Below are 23,181 nucleotides of genomic sequence, written 5' to 3'. Positions count from 1 at the left end.
CACTTTTTATATGCCAATTTTTTATATGCCAATTTGATATGCCAATTTTTAAAAGGTTTTTACTCCCCATAACGATGTATACTTTATATTAGTGTATCCCTCTATTTATTCTACAAAATAACAGTTTTATTTTATAACCCACATAAAATATTTCAAACTGTAAGTTCTGGTAAGTTTAACATAAACATGCATATGTGAATTTGACACCACAATCAACAAAAACCAGGGCAATATGGCAGGAAGCTCTGGATATCCTAACACAGCTGAAACACAGGAAAACGACCATAAATCTGTGCTTATGGAGATGGTAGAATCTTTTAAAGAGGAAACGAATAAATCCCTCAAAAAAATACAGGAAAAGATAATAAAACAAACAGAAACCTTTAAAGAGGAAACAAATAAATAACTTAAGGAAATACAGGAAAACATAATCAAACAGGTGAAGGAAATGAATAAAATGGTTTAAGACCTGAAAATGTAAATAAAATCAATAAAGGAAACACATACCAAGGAAATACTGGAGATGGGAAAACTTAGTGAAGAGAGCAGGAACCACAGAGGTAGACATCACCAACAGAATACAAAAGATAATACTTGAAGAAATGGATACATTTGTCAAAGAAAATACTAAATCAAAAAAAATCCTGGCACAAAACATCCAAGAAATCAGGGACACCATGAAAAGATGAAACCTAAGAATAATGGAAGTAGAAGAGAAGATTCCCAGCTCCAAGGCCCAGAAAATATTTTCAAGAAAATCATAGTGCTTTCATTTCATTGTACCCTCACCAACTTTGTTTTTTTTTTGTTTTGTTTTGTTTTGTTTTGTTTTTTTTGTTTTGTTTTTTAACAGGGAATCACTTTGAAAATGAATGAGCTAAATCATTGTATTGTTGCAAGAATCATGCATGGGGGTATGATTCACAGGCAAGGTGAGTTCCACCTGTCATCTTTCTTTACCTTCCTTAATTCTTCCTATACCTACTAATGGAAGGGGGGTGTTTTTATGATTCACACAAAAGAGCTGTTTGTCTTTGAGTTTTAGTCTTATGAAATAAAGTAAAACAAAACTTCTAAGTACTGTTTTATCTGTGCCCCGCCAATTTTGATATGCAACAATTTGTTATAATTCATTCATCAGTGTTCTTACATTTTTCTATCATTTTTCATTGGCCCATAAATTATTTACAAATATTTTTTTTTACCATATTTGAGGAGATTTTTCTAGACATCTTTCTGTAACTTACTGCTAACTTGTGTTGTGGTCAGAAACTGTGGTCCGTAACACCATTTCTCAGAGGTTTGTTAAGACTTCTCTTGTAACATAACACTTTAATCATTTTTGTAAATGTGCCTTTATGAAGAACCTTCATTTTGTAATTGCTACATACAGAATTCCCTATAGATTGATTGGCTTATTGTTAATGTTTTTGTTCAACTCTTCTACGTGTTGATTATTTTTTTGTATGTTTGACCTACTAATACATCTTAGAATATCTATTTATTATATGGAGTATTTCAATGTCTATTTATAAACCTCTCTTTGAACTCATGTATTTGACTATATGATTTAGGCACATGGGCCACAAGCTCACAATGTAGCCAAGGGTGACCTTAAACTTTTATAATCCTCCTGCTTTTACCTCCTGAGTGCTGAGATTAAGGTAATAGACTATCTGGGATCAGTTTTGAACACTGTTTTTTGATAGAGTAGTTCATTAATATTTTTGTGATGATTCTACTGTTTTGCTTTTCTTGTTCATTTTTTGGAGATTTTTTTTTGTTTCATTATCCCCTAACTTCTTACTTTTAATGTCAGCACCCTATTTCTGTGATATTAGTAGTTACCTTGAAAATTTTCCATACATTGAAGTTAAACAATATCTTTATTTTGTTTATTTTTCTGTGTGTGTGCACACACAGATGCCACAGTGCATATAGAGGTCAGAGGACAACTTGCAAGAGTCAGTTCTCCTTCCACCCATTCTAGGAATGGAACTCAAATTGTCAAGCTTGGTGGCAAGAGCCTTTTACTGCTGGCCCAGACTTTCTTTTATTATTTTTCTTTTTCTTCCTGGATCTCTATAGTAACACTTTCATCAGTTCAACCGCTCCATCATGGCCACTTCTTCATTCTTTATGAATTTCAGTTAGATGTACATTAAATACTCCTATATTCTGTAGCTTTTATAGTCTTTTTTTTTTCTTGTTTCCTGTTTTCCTTCTGTCTTTGTTTCTATGACCTATATTATAGGTAATCTTTTGTTATATCTTCAACTTCACTGAAACTCCTCAGCCATGTCTAAATTTTTATTCAACTTATCCATTTATTAGCTTATATCATCATTTTTGTTTTTGTTTTAGCAGTACTAGTCGTTGGTTTTATTTTCAGTTCTGTCTGCTCATACTTGATAGTCTCTTACTGGGTGGTCAACAAATTTCTATGGCCATCCATCAAAACTGTGCTTTCTGCAGGTAGATTTATCTGTTTGGATGGTTTTACTACCAAAAAAGTTAAATAATCCTGTAGCTAAATGTGACCCTGTCTTTAAAACACTGGCTTTTAGATATGTAACTTTTTATTACATTTCTACCTTTGATTTTTCATTATCATAAAAACATTTACTCATTTCATGGTTATAATTATGTATGATTTTCTTAGGTACACTTCATGTTGGTGATGAAATTCGAGAAATCAATGGCATCAGTGTTGCTAACCAAACAGTGGAACAGCTACAAAAAATGCTTGTAAGTAAATGAAAGTTTTCTCTTTTCTAAAATTAATTTTTAGTTCATTAGCTTAGATTTTTATTTTTATCACATTTATTTATTATGTTTGGGTGTATGTGTGCATACACACAATTTGTTCTCCTCTTTCTCCGTGTGGGCCCCAGAGATAGAACTCAGGTCACAAGCTTGGCAGTAAATGCTGCTTAGCCATCTTTTTTTTTTTTTTACCATTATATGTTTAATTAAAGAATTATTATATGTTTAAAACATATATTGTAAAAAAAAAAAACATGTATTATGTGTTTAATTAAAGCATGTCTTACATGCTTTCCCAGCTAACCACCAGAACTGGACAACCAAGTGGGAGGCTCATCCCTGGGAACAACTCATTTTTTCCTCCCAACATTCCTTAGTTGCCTGTAGTTCTTTGTCTAGGGGTAGGACCCCCTGAGATTTTACCCCTTCAATAATAGTATGTCTGTTGGTGTTCTCATTGTATAGGTCCTATGGCTGAGCCATCTTGACAGCTCCATTAACTTATTTTGTAAAAACATACATAATATAGGGGATAGAGAGATGGCTCGGTGGGTAAGAGGATTTGTTGTGGGAGTACCTGAGTTTGGATGCCATACCCATATAAAAAGCAGGGCATGGTCTCACTTGCCTTGTAACCCCAGCATTGTATCTGGTAGAGACATGAGGATAGATGGAGCTTGCTAACCACCAGCCCAGCTCAAGGTTCAATGAGATCCTATATCAAAGACATAAGGTGGAAAATAATAGAGCAGAATCCCAACATGCTCTCTGGCCTCCATGTGTTGGCTCCTATATACACACATGCACATATACTGAACATACATACAGCAATTGTTTTCTCACACACACCTAACGCATACACTAAATAAATAGATATAAAGAAAACATACCTAATTAATGGTTCATCAATCATAATCAGAATACACCTCATGCCACCATTTATGTGAGGTTGAACTTGTGCAATGTTCATTAAAAACTGAAAATTAGGACAATGTTTTAGCTGCAGTGGAGTTTGGAACCATTTTGCCTGCCTTTAGCAGTGTGGAGCTTCACACTGCTATCTTTCATCTGTTTCTTACCAGCCAGGTATTTACAGAAAAACCTTCCTGGTATGTACTCATGTGAACTAGTTTCTCACTGACCTCAAAACACTCCTGACACAGGCAATATCAGAAACCTCTTTCCTGTTTTGCTGAGTCATGACCATCTGTGGTGTACCTTTCTACAGCACAAAAAGGATGAAAGTCACTATAGGCCAGGCCATTATTGACTATACTTGGGGGGGGGAAAAACTGTACTGAAATTAGACCTTTAATAAACAGCATTGACATCCACTGACAGAACCTGATAGATCTATGTTCTTTGTTGTAGCAAACAGAGGGAAACGTTTGTTTTGTGCCTTGGGTCCTTCTTGCTCCAGTACAGCAGCTTACCATGTAATGAATATCTATTAGGCATGAAGTAAGCATCCCAGGCTTGCTGTAATCAAAAAGAATGCCAGAATTAATAAAGCATAAAAGCAGTTTTATAGAGATAGCATCAGAGAGTATCATATTAAATAGGATTTGTATGTGATGATTTAGTCTCTTGTTCAATTCAGTGTAAAGTCATTTTTGTAAGAGCTGTCATTTTGACTCTTTTGTATTCATGTGAACAAAAAGATAATGATCAGAGATCTATGAGACTATTCATTGCCAGATACAAGATAGTCAGCCTTGACTTCAGAGGACCTTTCCCAAAAACCTCTACTGGCAGCCTGAATGGTTCCTGCCTTATAATTAGGGTTTTCTTTTATTAGGGCTGTGTGCTGTCAGTTGGTGTGTACTGATTGCACCCCTGTGTTTTGAGTAGTTTTTTTTTTTTTCTGTATTTTCGTGTGCAACATGTTTGCATGAGGACTCTCGCCTTTTCTTCCCCCAGAGGGAAATGCGGGGGAGTATCACCTTCAAGATTGTGCCAAGCTACCGCACTCAGTCTTCATCCTGTGAGGTAATAACTCTAACAAGCCTCCCCATTTCCTCTGACTTCTGAACTAACTGTCTGCTGATGGCTGAATGTTTTTGCTTTCTGGGAAATTGTTTCTGCTTGTGCTGTTAGATCACTGCACACCAATTTTACAACAAAGATAACGGAACAGAGGAGGTCCCACCCACCTCCTCAGCCCCACTTCCATGCAGATATCTTCAGCCTTTCTGCAGCCAAATCTAAACCAAATATAGAAATGCTACAATAACGTAACGCTTGATAAGGGGGGAAAAAATGAAATCCCTGAGGCAAAAAAAAAAAAAAAAAAAATACAACAGGAAGTCCATTCACTTCCCTTGTTAAGAAATCTCACAGGTAGTTCTTCTTTCCAAGAATCTGAGAAGTGATCAACTTCTGTTGAGATACTGGTGTTTGAATGAGTGATTAAGACCCTGACGAACTGGTAACTGACTTCACTGCAGGGACGTAAGTTCTTGCAACATTTGTAAAAGTGTGAATATTTCAAATGCTAAATGACTCATAAACAAGTTCCTTTTGTGGAATAATAGCCCCCAAGTTTATTAAAACAGATTTTGATCCTCTGGCAATTAGAACTCTTTCAACTTAACCTTTTTTATTTTCAGTTTTATGTTGTTCATTTTACAAACACCTATTCTTTCTATATTGGAGGACATAATTTTCATAATAGTATCATTCTTTGATTACAGCACATTCAGCAAGTGTTATTTACTGAAGCTTTTTTAAAATTTTTTCTTGTGGATCTTCCAAGTATGCTAATATAAAGTACAAGAGCTTAGGATATAGCTAACTTGTAGAATGCTTACCTAGCATGCGTGAGGCCCTGGGTTCAATTCCTATCACTGCAAATAAATAGATTTGAAGTGCACATTTTCTCAAGTTAATTTTTAAGGGCTAGTAGCTAACTTACTGGATTTGTACTTAAGAAAATTTGAAAGAGAAATTATACTTTTGAAGTCTGTAGTGGTGCATTGAATTTCACAGGGAAACAAGTAAAGGGTTCAAGTAGCTTTTTAGTGAGTCATTGACGATTACAGTGTCTATTTTTTGGGTCTTGGGCTCCTCTTGGTGGCTTCCTATGGAATGTCAATTAAAATATATTTCAAAAATATGCAGCATTTCTCCAGCTTCAAGATTTGGAGCATTAAATTTTGTTACTTAGAGTAACCGGGAAAGAGAGAAGACATATATACTTTTTTTCTATAAATAATTTAAATATTCTAAAACATGGGTGTACCTCACACCATTTCTCATGTGTTGAAGAAATTGAATAAGTAGATTGGATTGGTGATGGTACTAGCCAGAAGTTAGTGTTAGTTATTAATCCAAGATTCTCTCTTTTTTTCAAGTAGTTGAACTCGTTTGAGGGAGACAACAGTATTATACATATAAACTCTATACTTAAAATATTAGAAAAAATTATTCCCTCTTCTTACTCTCCTCACCCCCAACACACTTTTTTTTTTTTTTAATTCGCCTGGCTCTGGCCTCTCCCTAGCTATGACAAGGCTTCTCAAATGAAGGCTCTCATCTGCTTCCTTCAAACCCTAGCCCTACTGATTTGAATCCCTAAGGATGACAAATACAGATCTCAGGAATGTTTGAGAATGTTCCTGTAAAGGAGCTCATTCTATTTCAGGCTAACAAATTCCCGAAGTTTTCTTTCAATATACTAGAAAGAAACATACCTTTTGAGCAGAAGTTCATAAAGAACTCTGAAAATGAAGTGTTTGAAAGCACTTGCTTTCTTCTTCTGATAGTTCTTTTCATTAAAGTTGACTTGGACATGAAGGCATGGAACCTGGAAAGGATTTGGAGGGGGTTGAATAGCAGACAGTGTGGGAGTGTGACTCCTGGGAGAGTGATGTGGCTCCTGAGAGTTTGGCCAGAAATAGAGCATTGTTGCTTAGAGTTACTGTCTTAGTCTGCTAGAATCATATAAAAGAAGAAAGTTGCTCTCTGGTGCAGCTTTCTCTTTTTACCCTATTGCTAATATTTATTCTAGAAGGGTGTAAACTGATTAAAACATGTGAAGTCTTTCTCTTAGGTTCATTTACTTTCAATGGAGTTATTTGGTAATTCTCAACAGTAAGGTACCTAAAAACTATCAATTACTTCTCAAACCCATTCTTTCACCTATTCTTTCATACAAAACTAAGCAGTTGAGATCTTCAGCAAAATAGTATTACAATATTTATCATCGTGAGATATTTGATAGGGTTTTAATATCATTCTCCTGGGGTCGTAATAAGAAAACAAAGATTGTAGAATTTGGTATACAGGAGAAAGTTAATCATTAATAAATGACAACACAGCCCTCACTTATAATATGGGAATCTTCAAACTGCAAAACTTTTTTTTCATACTTCTGTGAAGTCATGCAAATAAGTCAGAATGACACCTTTTATAGATTAACCTCAAAGAAAATGGTCGTGAGACTGTGGTTTGACTGCTGATGTGAATATCTGTTTCTGTGCTGGTGCTCTGTGTTAATGAACCTTGTGTCTTATTTCAGAGAGATTCCCCCTCCACTTCCAGACAGTCCCCTGCTAATGGTCATAGCAGCACTAACAATTCTGTTTCGGTAAGAACTCTAGCTCCACACAGCCAAGTGTGACAATTTTGTTGGTGCTCACCTGCCATGAGTGTTTAGTTTACATGTGTTCGGTGGAAAGATTGTCTTCTGCAGACGCACAAGGCTGCTGCAGGAGCTGTGCAGTTTCCTCCTGGAAAGCCTTCCTCAACATTCCCTTCTTCAAAATCACTCACCTTTGGAGAAACATAGTTCAAGACTATGCCATAGTTGTTCAAAAATGACCTCTGCCACCCCACCAATATGTATGACTGCTCAAAGAATATAAATAGAAATGTGTTTAAATTTCTTCAAGAATTTTTGAATTTAAAAAAATTATAACGGTAAGGGATTTTTGCAGAATAAGCATTTGGGCGTTCTTGGGCTTTACAGTTTTCCATTCTGAGGGATATCGGCAACATATTTTAGTTTCCGCTATCTAAGTTTACGAATTGGTGTGCCCTCTTGTTATTGTGGTACGTGCACATATTTTTGTGAATTATAAGCCTTGCCTGGATATGAAAAGCAAAAGGAACTGGCTTCAAACTGCACTTAAGCCATGCTGGTATCACATCTTTAACACAAAGTACATATGTAGCTTGAACTTGGCAAGTTGCCATTTTCCAGAACTCTCCATTTTGGAATATAGAAAGAATTGTTACCTAAACAGAAACATTTCCATGTACAAGTTTGCAGGGGTTTGGGATAGCCAAATCTCTTCTATTGCTGCTGCTGCCTGTCACCCAGCTGCAATTATAAGACCTCTAAGAAGACAGCAGTTCTGCATCTTGTTCTGCCTTTTAATTTGCCCTTTAAGAACATATCAGCTTTCTTATCAAATAAAATCATAAATCATTCAATGATCATCTCAAATGGAATGATATCCCAAGTATCTAAGAGAAAATTGTGTGAGAAAATTGTTCATAACTGTTTCCAATGTGAACCTAGGTTCCCAAATAATTATTTTTTCAAAGTTAACCTGTACTGATTTTAAGATGTTAAAAATCCGTAGAGCCATTAAAACTTTCAAAATCTGAATGGTTGCAGTGATGAAGCTGCAAAGGACAACTGTTCTTTTGTGCTTAGGGGGGTTGTAATGGGCTGTTTGAACCGCAGTGGCTTTTGTGTTGAAGATGCTGAGTTGTTTCTTAAGAACACATTTTCTCTCTGCTTCAACTTACCTGCTTTCTTCAGCTTGCTGCTAAATGGCCTGGGTTTGATTCTTTTTTTTTTTTTAATAACTCGACATTTCTAAGAAATGTAATAATGTATATGATCTCTTTACAACTTAAATCTAGTTAATTTTTAACCATATTATAACAGAAACACACAAATTACTTTGTACTCTTGACAAGTAAATGAAAATTTTTCTCCTGGGTTGGCTTTATTCTGCAGGACTTGCCATCAACCACCCAACCAAAAGGACGACAGGTGAATAGATACCCTCTATAGAGACTTCTCTAAACTGAGCTAATAGCCAATCCTTTATTAACCCTTTCCATCCCATAATGTCTGCATTTTGGACCATAACATTTGAGCATTGAAAGCTTGTACCATTTCATTTTAACACATTATACATGACTAATTCTCTATAAAGGTTTATTTCCTCACATCTCTGTAGCTCTGATGGTTATTGTAATTTCAACCTGATAATGTTTCTGCTGGCAACTAAGAGTTTAGTCTTAGGGAGTCTTACCCACCTCTGGCGCATACAGAATTCATAGAATTGTAAATATAACTGAAATTTATGCCCAAATAAACATTTTAAGGCACTCTTCTGAAATTGAAAGCTGAATTAAAATTTAATGTGTATTTGCCTGTATGTGTCTAAAAGATTCATACAATGAAACACAGCATCAGTACCTTGGCCTTCAACCTGATATTCCTGGGCTAGTTTAGAAATGCTACATGCTGTCTAGCATCAGCAAGAGCCTTTCAAACAGCCAGCACTTTTAAAGCATGGATTTTAGGTACAAATGCAGAGATTTGTTAATTTTAAGGGCTGGATTGCTAAAACAGAAATATCACACAAAGTTCCAAAGCCTTCAGGTTGGTTTTACAGTGACTTAAATGTGAATATTTAAATTTAGTATCAAGAGATAGAATAATAGGAATTATCCTTGAAATGTAATGCTAAAAAATAATAACTCCGAATTTAAGTTAAGAATTGTATAAATTAGCACAGTTTAGTCTCAGGACTTCATAGCTGAGGTAACCTTGGATTTATTTTAAAGCACTTAGAATTCTAGTTATTCATAAGACACTGCTGTGTTATAACCCATGTGAGCTAATATGTCTCCTAAATTCACACACCATAAAGCTCAGGACCTTGAACCATGCATGCTTTGTTGTTCTGTGCTGATTTCAAGTGTTACATTGGTTACATCAAGGGTTTAGATTCATCTTTATTTTCCCAGAATAGTGAAGCACAAATACAAAGCCAGAATCCCTCTAAAGAAATAAAGCTGTATTTTAAACTTTTTAATATTGTTTTGAATTGCATATAGCTTTGTCTGCAGTGTATAGGCACACTGCCAGTTGTCATGAAAGCATGACATCCGATGTCATGAAGGCAAGATACCAACCCAGAGTTCTTGCTGCTTTAAGATGAAAACCTACTCTGAATACTAGTCTCCATGCCTTAAAGGTTGCATCATAGTCATGACAACATATGTAAAACATCAGCATAGCCAGGGCAAGTTTTAAAGTTAGTGAGCTTATTACTCTATCATTATACAGCTATCCTATTCCTAAAAGTGGAATTAATTCAAAAAGTATTTTAAGTCTTCCTTTAAAATATAAACAGCAAAAATGAATGCCTAGAGAGTCATCAAATGTGGCACCATGTTTCTAGTGGTAGATGTTTCTTATGTCTTATCTCTATACATCGTTTCAGCTTTCACCATCTGATGTCCTGTTTGTGTTGTAAATGTTGATGAGTAGTTCTTAGAGTAGTTCTCACTGTTTTTCTTCATGTCATTGTGGCCTCCTTTCTTACAAACTCTTATTTTATAGATCTATGTAAGAGCACAATTTGAATATGATCCAGCCAAGGATGACCTCATCCCCTGCAAAGAAGCTGGCATCCGATTCCGAGTTGGTGACATCATCCAGATCATTAGTAAGGATGACCACAACTGGTGGCAGGGTAAACTGGAAAACTCAAAAAATGGAACCGCGGGTCTCATTCCTTCTCCTGAACTTCAGGAATGGTATGCTTTTGTTGTTTTATGGTGAAACGGAGCCCTCCCCTCCAGTTTTCAGTTTCATATTTCATATTATAAAACCTGCTTGAGATGGCCTTTGCTTTGCTTATTATACAAAATCTAGTTCTCTAAGATCAAATCCAAAAATCAGTTGTCCAAGAATCTCAATCCTCAGCTTACGGTTAGATACTGGTTCCAGTTATCTCTACACTTTATGTATAATGAAAGGAGGGAGGACACAAGCTGAATAGCTAACTTCAGATCATTTGGGCAGAGCCTTTAACTCAAACAAATTGTTCTAGTCTTTTAGAATGGCATTTTTTTCAGGACGTACCTCCCTCTGTATTTTTTCATGGCTCTCCTACCTCAATACCAGGGGGAAAAAAAATTAAGTGCCATGATTCAGTGTTGCTCAGGGTGCAACCTGTTCCGCTGCTGAGAGAAAGGACAATCTCTTTGTTGGGTTTGGGGGGGAGTGGGGGGTGTGGCTTAGCTCAGAAGTAGATGGTTGCCTGGCATACCTGGGGATCCATCCACAGAACAAGAACCAGAGTTGGGAAAGGTGGCCTACTCTGTTAGAAGGCTTAAGCTATGAAACAGGATGAAGTCAGACAAGCATTTTTAGACCCCATTTTTAACTGAGAGAAGAGAGGATATGTATCATTAAATGTCCATAATCTACCCTCTTAAGTGTTTGCCCAATATCCACCAGAAATCTGCTACCAAAAATAAAAAAAGAGAGAGAGAGATAATTTAATGCCTGGGTTTTGTCTTGTATAATAAAACTTAACCTGCCAAAACCTGAAATTCTGCCACCCCTTGTACCCCACAAAAATATTGAACTTAGTTAAAAGTTACCAAAATTATTGAATCCATGAATATTTCCACTTTCCACCAGTCCTTCTCACTACTTAAGAGTTTTCTTGGTTAATCTCTGTGGCTTGATTGCCTCTTTCAACTGTCTCATGTTTCTCAAAAATATTCTTAAACTGAGAGTGCTCATTAAGTGGATGAGGACTTCAGATGCCATCATGCTACACAGGGGGAAACGTAGGCCCAAACAGAGAAGCAGCAGCCTGCCATCTGGTACTGTCTTTCAGTCTGCTCTTGTGCAGACAGTTTAGCATAAGCAGGAGGAAAGAATTTCTAAATCTTTTTGATGCTGCTGCCGTGAATGATACATTTCACAAAATGTCTTCTAGAAGGCAATCATCTATTATGAGCATTTATTCAGAGAAGTCATGTGTAGCCTGGGGGTGGAGTAGGTGGGGGGGGAGCCCTGCGTTTGAGGACCAGCACCGAGTAAAGCACGTGTGGTGGCATAGGCCTGTGGTCCAGTGCTTACACAGAATAAGCAGAAGCTCAGGGTCATCTTTATTCACACAGAGAGTCTGAGGCCAGCCTGGGATACGGGAGACTGTAGCGGAAAAAATGTAAGGGAAGAAAAACAATAATGATATTGATTCCAGGCTTAGAGCAGCTATATAAATCATGAGCTCTTAGCCCTCTGCAGGAATCTGAGGAAGCTGCAGTGGAAAAAAAAAGGTTTGTTTCTTGTCTGTGCTGAGGTCTAGGCTGTGCAGATCAATCCTCCTGATGCAAAGAAAAAAAATGCTGCAGAAAATGAAGGAGGTTTTTCGTTGTTGTTTTGTTTTTGTTTTTTTGTTTTGCTTTGGTGTTTTTCTTTGTTTGTTTTTGTTTGTTTTAATGAGCTTGAAAACACTGAATAGCTCAAAGGGTACTGGGGAACTCAGCAACCAGGTCTTCTGTGAGAACCTTTCATCAGAGCTATAAGAAAACCCTTAGAGTGCCAAGTACCCCATCTTACCAAGAAGGCATTTGCTGTTACATCATAGAACCAAGGCTTAATGAAGATGGGCAATCTGTCAGGAACCCTTTCCCCACATTGTTAGGACTACAAAAGTACCTTCAAGATTACAGAAAAAAAAAAAAAAAAAAAAAACAGAGGCTGCCACCATGGTAGCATATACATGTAATACCAGAACTCAGGAAAGTAAGGCAGGAGGATTGTGAGTTTGAGGCCAGGGCGGGGCAGAGCAGGGGGGGAGGGAGAAGCAGCAGCAGCAGCTTAGGACTCTTAATTTCTCAGTTTATAGGGAAATAGGACATACTAAATACTAAAGACATAGAAACCATTCATTTATCCGGGTGTTATGGTACCCATCTAAATCCTCATATGTTGTGTGTTACAGCAAGAAAATTTCCAGGAGTTCAAGGGTAACCTAATCTACATAGTGAAGTCCAGGCCAGCCTGAACTACAGAGATCCTCTCACAAAATGGAAAAAAAAAATAGACTTTCCTGAAACTACAGGAAAAAGAACTGGTTTCTAATTTACTGAGACAAGGCAAGGGATGTAACTCAGTGGTAGAATGTTTGCTTAGTATATACAAAGCCTTAGAGCAAGTTTTGAACTAGAAGTGGTGGCTCAAGCCTGTAAATCCCAGAATTTGAGAAGGTGGAGGCAGGAGGATCAGTTCAAAGCCAACCTCATTTTCACAGTGAACTTCAGGCTAGCCTGGGCTACATGAAACCTTGTTTTTAAGAACAAAAAATATCAGGCATGGTGGTACACATTTGCAATCCCAGCACTTGGAGGTGCAGGCAAGAACATCGGGAGTTCAAAGTCATCCTTCACTACGTCAGGACTCTAAGGCCACCCTGAGATACATGAGAACCTGTCTAAAACAAAACAAAACAAAATTTACTAAGTCATTAAAGAATACAGACAGAAACATTGCATTAATGGACTGTAAGAGTCAATGAGACCTCAATCAAAATTCCAAGTCTTAAAATTAACTAACTTTAAAGCTTACATGGAGCAGTAACTCATTGAGTAATTAAGACGACTAGCTTTGCAGTCATGAATCCCACATACAGGCCAGATATATTCCTATAACCCTAGCTCCTAGGAAATGAAGACAGGAGGATCATTAAGGCTTGCTGACTTTCAGCTTAGCAAAGAAAACATGAGCCATAGGTTGAAAGAAAGACCCTGCCTCAAAGGAATAGGCGGAGAGTGATAAGGAGGACACCTAACACTCAACTTATACATACATACCTACATACATACATACTACTTATACATACATACTACTTATATATACATGCATACATGCATTCATATATAAATTAGCTTTCATGTTTGCCTGGAAATGCACAAGTTGAGGGATAGCCAGGATGTTCTTGAACAAGGAACAAGGTCTTATTCAACCAAATACCAAAGCTCACAACTAAGCTCAGCCCAACTAAGAGACAGAATCCTAAAGCACTCCCATACCTAAACAGCTACTTTTTCTGTAACAAATAGGATTGCACAGCAGTAGGAAATGGTCTTACTTTTCAGTAGTATATCTTGCTAGGACAACTGCGTATCCATAAGGGAGACAAAAGAGATTGGACTCCTACTTCAGAAAATAAGCAAAAAATTCTTTTCTCATACAATAAAATACAAAAGACAAAAGTATAAACTTCAAGAATTTTTGTGCAAATTGTGATGCAATTTAGTTTGTCAGAAAGATTGATTGGGGTTAATATATGAAAACTTCCTAGAAACATGTCTAACACTAAGCACTCAAAACGGGCTAATAAGTAACAAATCCAGGATGCAAAACACCTTCCTTGACTCATAATCCCTTGACCATCACTCTGAATCTCACAACCACCTGTTGAGACTTCTGACCCTTATTATTAGTTAATGTGGCCTCAAGGAACACAAAGCAATTTTAATATAAGCCTGTACTTTTAAAGCATTTCTAGGAAGTTGTCATAAAAGCTGAAGAACCCTCTTTGTGGATTTCAAGACTGAGGAGGAATATTCATGCTATTTTGTGTAGCCTTCAAATGATTCTTTTCTAAGCATAAAACTATGCGTTAACTTTGTTGGATTCTTTTTTCCCTTCCTTTCTTTCTTCTGCCCTTCTTCCCTTTCTTTCTTTCTTTGTGTCCTAGGCGAGTAGCTTGCATCGCCATGGAGAAGACCAAACAAGAGCAGCAGGCCAGCTGTACTTGGTTTGGCAAGAAAAAGAAGCAGTACAAAGATAAATATTTGGCCAAGCACAATGCAGGTAGGAAAAGCATGTCTGTCTCTGAGGCCGGGTCAAATAGCTCCAAGACCTAAGTAGATACGGTATTTACATTTGCTCTTCAGGGTTCTCTTTCCAGAACATTGTGTGTTATGAGACACTGACCAACTTGCAGATGCATCAAGAACAAGTTATTTTGCAGACCTCTACTTTATAGGACAAAGGTTCTATTTGGAGGTAGTGTCCTCTGTGGTGAAAGGAACTCAACATTCTCAGTCCTCCCTTGAAAAACAAATGCTTGGGAGTGTACTGAATCCCTGGGCTTCCCTCCTCTCTGGCTGAGACTGGCCTTGAAAGGATGACCCTCCCTCCTAGTTCCTCTTGGTCCTTAGCTATGGACCCATGACAGATATTAAGGACAAAGGTACAAAGAAGGGCTATGCTACAGAGGGCTCTGTAACTGATCTGAAAGGGCACGGATGAAAGGGCTAACTTGGGTTAGCCAGTTTCTGTGACTGTTCGCCTTCCCCCATTGTATTTTCAGGTTCATAAAAACACAAAGATATCTAGGCCCTCATTATCTATGTCTTCCATTCCTGTTGTTTGTATGGAAGCTGGGGTTTAACCGAATCATGGGGTTCACTGTTATGTTAAAAACTGAAATGCATACCAAGAAAGCATATTCTTTTTCTGCACTTGAATTTCCAAAAGACTCACAGGATGTCATTTAAGCTGAAAAAAATAGGGACTTTTTCTTTTCTTAATTTAATTTTATTTATATATTTATTTGTTACAATTCATCCACTTTGTATCCCCGCTGCAGCCCCCTCCCTTGTCTCCTTCCAGTCCCACCCATCCTCCGTCTTCTCCACCTATGCCTCTCCCCAAGTCCCCTGATAGGGGAGGTCCTCGTCCCCTTCCATCTGACCCTAGCTTATCAGGTCTCATCAAGGCTAGCTGCATCATCTTCCTCTGTGGCCTGGCAAGGCTGTACACACACACACCCAGGGGAAGATAATCAAAGACCCAGGCACTGGGTTCATATCAGAGACAGCCCCTGTACCCCTTAGTAGGGAACCCACTTGGAATATATGGACTTTTCTATGTAACTCCTTCAATCAGGGATTTTTCCTGAGAAGTTAAAAGTTGGTATTAGATTAGTTCTTAATCTTTCAGAAATAACTTCAAAATAGCAAACATGTGGCCCACCAAAATAAAGTGATTCTAGTCATTCCTCTGCAATTCAGTGTGCTCCTGAGAACTCTGTTATGCAGCTTTCTGTATGCGGTGTTCTAGCATGTATCAGCGTTTACGAGGAAAAATTATTTAGGACTTCTGAATTATCATTTCTTAATCAGAAATTGAATGTAAGTATTTATGAAATGCTGTATAATCCAGAAAGAATGTGAATGTCCACATCATATATTAAGTTGAAATGGCCAGTTAAATGAGGACTCTTTCCCTTCTTACCAGTTACACTATGCACACTCTTATTCCCAATTAAAAGCATAGTTGGTCTCTTATACACTACCTCAGTGCACTAAACTCACTTTTGTTTTGGTTTTATAAAGGAAAGAAATATTTAAGGCCAAATATCTGAACAGACTTTATCAACCACTATGTTCAAGTGCCACTGTTTGAAAAACTGCACAGCATCAGCAGAAGGTAGCTTAGCCTGAGATGTCAGCACTTATTGCCAAGTCTCCTTAGTTGCCTTCTCTTCTGTCTGTTTCCACCAGTCTAGCACAATGGATCCAGCTCACAGGGAGGTTAGCTACATCTAAATCACATTAGTTAAATACAAAAAATTAATTAGCAGCGATGGATCTCAGCGGCAAAGCGCTTGCCTAGCATGTGCGAGGCCCTGGGCTCCGTCCCCAGCATCAAAATGAAAGAGGAAATTACAGAGCTCAATTTGTCGTTTGCATAGTGTTAAACAATATATAAATACTGATGACACTCAAATTAATTTAACCTAGAAAAGCAAAGAAATAGCTGGGTAAATCTGCTAATCTGCCTTCAGTTTTAGACTCCACCAATTGGAGGGCATATAGGCATCAGTATTCAATTTGCCAATACTCTTTAACTCAGCTCTGATGGTAACTAAGTGAATTGATCAGAAAACTCCACCTCTTCAACTGTTGACAAAGACTTAGTCAAATCATTTGTTGAAGAATCTTGCTAGAGAATCAGAATCCAATCTGACATCAAGTCATTTTCATTTCCTGCTTCACATTTTTCTGTTCCTGGAAGCACTGGGCCATCACTGTGCTTCCTCTATCAACACCCATTTGGATTCCTGGTGTGCAGTGTACACTCCTCCTGCAAATGTGACCATCAGCCTAATGGGCAGCCTGAGACAGGGTCATTAGTCCGCTCAAAGAAGTATACAAGCTGGTCGCTTTGCTTGGTGGGGCCTTCACACCAAGCAATCAGATCAGCCAGTCAAGGCGGTCCTTTCTAATGGGAAACCTCAGTGGGTCTAGGGTTCTTTCATCCCTCAGTCTGGCAAACAGGTACCCTTGTGGTAGACTGAGTAATCTTGCAGAACCCTGTGTCTCAAGCTGTATCTCTCGTAGAAACATTGCCTGTCCAGGTTGAAAAGTGTGTATCCTTGATTTAGACAATGGGATACTGACATCCCCTATCTCAAACTGTGTGCCTAAGTTCTCATAAACTCAAAGTGAGGAAAAATAATCTTAGTTGCATAGGGGACAGAGGGCTGCCACTTTTTTTTTGTTGCCCTTAGTGTTTTCCTAATCATTGACCTGTTCTGGGCATCCAAGCAGCCCTTGTCGTGCTTGAGGAATTGCCTGCCTATCCATGTTTATCTGGCTGACTTCAAAGGAGTCTGAGAACCTTGGAAGGAAGGACTTGACATAGTCATTTACATTTCTTTCTAAACCTTTGTGTTACTGCTTGTCTGTGAGTCTCCGGTCAGAATACTGCTGCTAGGGTTCCTTCCCCTGCAGAGTCATGAGCTCTTCTTAATTTCTCTCTCAGGAGAGGGTGACCAGCTTCTATCCTGGCCTGACTGCAATATGCTTGTGTAACTAAGCCTAACATCCCTTTCTGTCACCATCTCTTCAGCATTCCTCTGCTTTATTGATGAACACCTCCATCTTGTTTATCCTAAAGTCCAGAAAAGCCCATTGCTTATCATGGCTTTACAAGAGACCAGGCTGTTAGCAGACAGATGTCTGCTTTAGCTAGGATGAGAGTCCCTCATGAATTATTTATAAAGAATTGCTGTAAAATACTGTTAGCCTCCATCTAAGTAAGGCAGATCCTGTGACAACCTGGAAATAGTGTATTCTTTCACACCAACAACTAGCCAGATGCTCACAGATCAAACTCTTTTTCTCAAGGATTTCTTTCAGCAACTGACTATAAAATACAACAACTCTGTTCTTCCTGTGGTGTACAATAATTCAAAATAATGTCATAGGTTTTGTTACCTGTTCCAAGCCTTTGAAATTCATCATATATCGTTGATGTCATGCTCTAAATATTATCATCAAAGTTGAAAATTACCTGTATCTTCAAGTAAAATAAAGGGTTGAGACTTAAGTCAACAACACCCAGAATAGAAATCATAACATCCAAATCCATTCTTTTTGTCACCAGAAAAATCCCCACATCTGGTTAAAGATGGAGTCTGCTCAAACTATGCAGCCTACAAAATACAGCGGCATATACAGTATTTAAATAATTCCGTGATACCGCATTTATGTAACATAAAACTTGGGGTTTTCAACACCCCGTGGCAAAATAGTGAATGCAGCATCACCAAGCCACTTCCTTGCTTGGGGACTGTCGGTTGCTGATGTCCCTTTTGGAAAGGGACATTTCATTCCCTAGTATCCCCGCATACCCGCATACTGCTCTTTTGCCTGATCTTCCTTCACTCAACCGCATTCGCTGTCTGGCCACTGTAGATAGGCAAGATATGCTCTGAGCTAATGCTACCAGCTGAAATTCATTCTCAACTGGAGTTTTTGTTTGGGTTTTTGTTTGGTTGGTTGATTGGTTGGTTGGTTGGTTGGTTGATTGGTTGGTTGGGTTTGGGGTGGGTGTTTGTTTTGTCTTTCGGGTTTTTTTTTGGGGGGGGAGGGGTGCGCACATAATACTTAAAGCTACTTACAGCCTTTCAAATGGAGGCAAGGATTCAGTGTTAACAGTTTTCCAGTATGGTTGCTTTAATATTTAAGTGCCTGGAATTTTAAGTAGCTTACCAAAGAAATTCAAACAAACTTTGTGAGGCAATATTGCTAAATTCTTGGGAATAAATTAGATTATGGTATGGTATGTGTATTTACACGAAATGAGTTTTACTAACTCATGAGACCTTTAGCGATCTGACGCAAACAGCACTGTCACCTGTCGGACCTGTACTCTGGAGGCAACCAGCTTTCTCAGGCCAAGACTCCAAGAAGCTATTTTTAGTTCATATTAATGACTTTAACTTTTGTAAACAAATTACAAAGTCTGTATTTATTTTTTTTAACCTGAGACATCAGAACAGTGTTATTTAGTGTCCTGAAAATACTGCTTATGTGGGTACATATAAACCTAAAGGATTTCTGGAATAATATTCAGTTATGTTTCAGTTATACTGAATACTGTAAACTGTCCTGAAGAAAAGTGGCATAAATGACCTCACTGACATTGACAGGATTTTAATAATAAAAGTGGGGCTGGAGGTATAGCTTGGTGATGGAGGTACTTCATTAGCATATGAAAGGCTCTGGGCTTGATCTCCTGCACCTAAAATATAATAATAAGCTATTAAGCACACAGAATTAGAAATTGCAGATGGTATAGTAATGCACAAAGTAAAAAGTGAAAGGCCCCGACATTTATGCTCTCTAATTTCTTATCATTCCCACATAAAATTTCCACACACATGCTAGCATATAAAATCCACTGGCTTTTATATATAAGGGTATGATTGAATTTGTATTAAAATGAGTTTGTTTCTTAATGTGGTTTTATTTACCTTGTGTTTAAAATATTGCATGATAAAGTTTATTTTGTGCCTATTATACTTTTATTTTACTAATATATAAGAAGTCATATTTCAATGACCCCTGTACATTTTTCATGCTGTCTCACTCCCAATGGCCTCTGTGCATGTAAGTAACCTGTTGAATGACTATGCCTCTGTGTTTTTCATGATTTCATTATTTCATGTAAGTCATTTTTCTTTAATCAGCAAGCAATTTAAACCCTTTAAAAGTTCAGTCTATAAGTGCTCTTCTAATATCCCTTGTATCCTTTGTTTTCAAATATCCTGTTTTATTATGTTTTTGTAACCCTATGACTATGTAGCAATTTTATTTCAACCAGAGTAACCTTTTCATGCTACTCATTCATGGTTCAGAGTCTAATGTTTAACCTATCTGTTCATTCACCTGTGATGTGTTGATTGTTAATCCCTAACTCATATACTTTTAGAAAATAACTGGGCATGGCGATGCACACCTTTAATCCCAGCACTCAGGGAGGCAGAAGCAGGCGGATCACTGTGAGGTAGAGGCCAGCCTGGGCTACAGAAGTGAGTCCAGGATAGCCAAGGCTACACAGAGAAGCCCTGTCTTTGAAAGAAAGAAAGAAAGAAAGAAAGAAAGAAAGAAAGAAAGAAAGAAAGAAAGAAAGAAAGAAAGAAAGAAAGAAAGAAAGAAAGATGACAAAGACATAAATAAGCAAGACTCAAGTTAGAGCTCTGTAGAGGGAGAGGGATATACCTACCTTTCAAAAACTTTTGTGTCATCATCATCTTGCTCTTTCATAAAACACTTAATGGTTTTAATAGCTTAAAACACATCAGTTTGCTGATGCACTTCTTCCCATAAGCACACTTTTCCTTGATGGACATATTATTCAAGGCAATAGGTACAGAAAGCAATGCCATAAGCACTCTTGGTTTTATTTCTGCAATTCTCATCATTCCATTACCACTGCAGCACAGCGAGCTACCTCTACCACAGGGAGTCTCATGTTCATTTTCATTTTGTGACTAGGCCATTCTGCAAATATTTCTCCAACATAAGCTATTGCTAGAGAATATTGTCTAAAGATTTTTTTTCTCAACCTTTATAGAATCATGTTATCAAAAGAAAAGAAATGCAAAAAGACCCATTAATATGCACTGACCCTTATTTTAATATATTACATTCCTTTATTTATATATTTTGAGAATGATGCTTTTTGTTCGTTTATGTATTTGTGATCTATTTTATTCCATGATATCTTATTTTGAATCATAAGGTTTTTTGCTACTATGCAAAAACCATGCATTGTATTTGAAGTGTTAAGGACTGAGCTGATTCTCAAGATCCCTTGACCATATTGTTTCAGGGAGCAGAAGCTCTCTGCATGATTCAACCATGGAATCCATTTCACTGAATTATTTCACCTCCTCTGAAATCCTGGGAGATCAACATTTTAAGAAGAAACTTCCTTGTGTACTGGGAGGGGGGGTGCATTACAGGAAATGCAGATATACAATTTCAGTCTTCTTAGGAGAATTTTCAGATGTGTGAGACTCAGACCATGTCGAACCTCAACAGCAGTGACCATTCACTATGATAACTTTCCCATATTGCTTGAAATTGTCCTCATCATAGTATTGCTGAGAAGAGGGTTTCCAGAACCATTTTTTAAAAGTATTTCTCTGTCTATAATATACTGCCTTTCCATGCTTAGACTCTCCATGATTATTTCCATCCTGTTTACCCTGATTTATGACATAGCTTCCTATATGATTCATGGCTGACATGTTTTCTGGGCCAGGAACGCATGCCTCCCTGCTTAAAATCCCAATACCTGAGTTGTAGTAAAGTTTGTGAAACGTTCAACTAAAAGCTTATAAAAATCCTTCAATAACTTGGCTTCGACCGAGTTTAACATGCCGCCTTCATCAATTCTTAAGAAGTAATAGAAGAGCAATAACAGTAAATAAACACTGAGTGACCTTGCATTTCTCACCCATCTCTGGAAGTGCAGCAGCTGGCCCTCACTAGCTTGACTTCAGTCACACCCATGCTCTACTTGTGTTGGTTGCTGCCCATAGACTTTTCTTTTCAGTATTGCTGATTTCTTAGAATTGTGAAAATGTGAACAGCATGTGGTTCTGAGTGACTTCAAATGATTTGTTAGAATACTGCATGAAAAAAAAAATAATGTGGCATCCTCTAGCATTGAACTTTGATGCATGTACTCATCATCTCTTTGGTTGTTCTTGGTTCTCCAGTGCATTTTCATGGGCTTAAAAATGAAACTTTCTCCCATAGTAGCAGTATAAATTAAATCACATATAAGCTGCACATCAAAAGTGGGATTCATGGTGTCACTGTAACTTAATTTTTCCAATAAAATTATAATTCACCTCCATGAGATATCCATTCCATGAACTTACCTTTCTTCTAAATTTTTGCATTTTAGTGTTTGATCAATTAGATCTTGTCACATATGAGGAAGTAGTCAAACTGCCAGCATTCAAAAGGAAAACATTAGTCTTATTAGGTAAGTTTAGCTATGTACTCATTCTTACCTCCAAACTGTTCTATGAATGTAATTACTAGTTGTTAATTTTACCATTCTTTTCAAAAATCACATAGGCGCACATGGTGTTGGGAGAAGACACATAAAAAACACCCTCATCACAAAGCACCCGGACCGGTTTGCATACCCCATTCCACGTAAGCAACGGATCAATCTCTTTGAATTCTTTTTTTTTCCTATCATGTTCTTATCATTGTAATGTGCATATTTTAATAATACAGATAACTGTTTGCTAGGAAATTTGTAAAACCCAAAACAAAATCAACGAAGAAAATTAAGTAATTCCAAACTTATTTTCCAAATAATAAGAACCATAAATATTCACTGTAACTCCCTCCAGGCTTCTCTTGATATAAACATAAGGGCTGTGGGGAGTTGCAGCATTAGTCTTATCCATTTTATTTGTAACCTCTTTTTTCCAACAGTATGTCATAAACATTATCTAGATTAATGTTCTTTAAAAAATAAGCCTTAATTGTTTTATAATTATCTCTTTACAACCACATTTCCTTCAGTCATTATCTACATTATTGACTTCTCATCACCTCTAAAACCCAGTCCATGTACTGTCTGTTATTTAGTATAAGGAATCGAAATCTGCAGTATTTTTCAGTTCCCCTAACTTGTCTATTTTATATTATCAACCTCTTGCTCTGTTTTATTTCCTCGACTGTGAGATGAAATAATTGTATGGTTGTAAAAAGAGTTCAAGGGTATGTGTATGAAGCATGCGGTGGCTCATCATAGCTATCTGACCTATCATTTATTATAAGAATGTTCACATCCTTATTTAAAGGGTAACATTTCAGTACCAAAAACCATCCAGAGGTCAGGGGTTGGTTCAGAGCAAATAAAGGATGATTCTAGAACTACAGAAGTAACCAGGGATGGTACACATACCTATAATCTAGCACTCAAGAGACAGGGACAACAGAACCCCTGCAAGTTCGAGGGCAGCCAGGGCTAGCTACATTTCAAGACCATGCCTCAAAAAAAAAAAAAAAAAATCAAACCAAAAAAGA

At 37.4% G+C, this 23,181-nt stretch overlaps 1 protein-coding gene across 13 annotated transcripts in view; it reads left to right on the top strand.

The window, feature by feature from the left end:
* The window catches only part of Cask (calcium/calmodulin dependent serine protein kinase), a 350,715-nt gene that overhangs the window by 308,070 nt on the left and 19,464 nt on the right, over positions 1 to 23,181 (top strand). For 4 of the 13 annotated variants that reach the window (XM_060375163.1, XM_060375160.1, XM_060375165.1 and 1 more), the window contains 9 exons: positions 854 to 932; positions 2,663 to 2,748; positions 4,687 to 4,755; positions 7,286 to 7,354; positions 8,738 to 8,773; positions 10,358 to 10,554; positions 14,520 to 14,635; positions 22,040 to 22,120; positions 22,216 to 22,296. In XM_060375163.1, the coding sequence (XP_060231146.1) occupies positions 854 to 932; positions 2,663 to 2,748; positions 4,687 to 4,755; positions 7,286 to 7,354; positions 8,738 to 8,773; positions 10,358 to 10,554; positions 14,520 to 14,635; positions 22,040 to 22,120; positions 22,216 to 22,296 (814 nt within the window). The remainder of the gene's footprint in view (positions 1 to 853; positions 933 to 2,662; positions 2,749 to 4,686; positions 4,756 to 7,285; positions 7,355 to 8,737; positions 8,774 to 10,357; positions 10,555 to 14,519; positions 14,636 to 22,039; positions 22,121 to 22,215; positions 22,297 to 23,181) is intronic. The other 9 variants (XM_060375161.1, XM_060375164.1, XM_060375170.1 and 6 more) reach the window with 7 other exon arrangements.

Source organism: Meriones unguiculatus, chromosome X (genome assembly GCF_030254825.1).
Source record: "Meriones unguiculatus strain TT.TT164.6M chromosome X, Bangor_MerUng_6.1, whole genome shotgun sequence".
In the NCBI taxonomy this organism is placed as follows: domain Eukaryota; kingdom Metazoa; phylum Chordata; class Mammalia; order Rodentia; family Muridae; genus Meriones; species Meriones unguiculatus.
The sequence above is the reverse complement of the archived record's forward strand: the minus strand, read 5'-3'. Positions and strand labels throughout refer to the sequence as shown.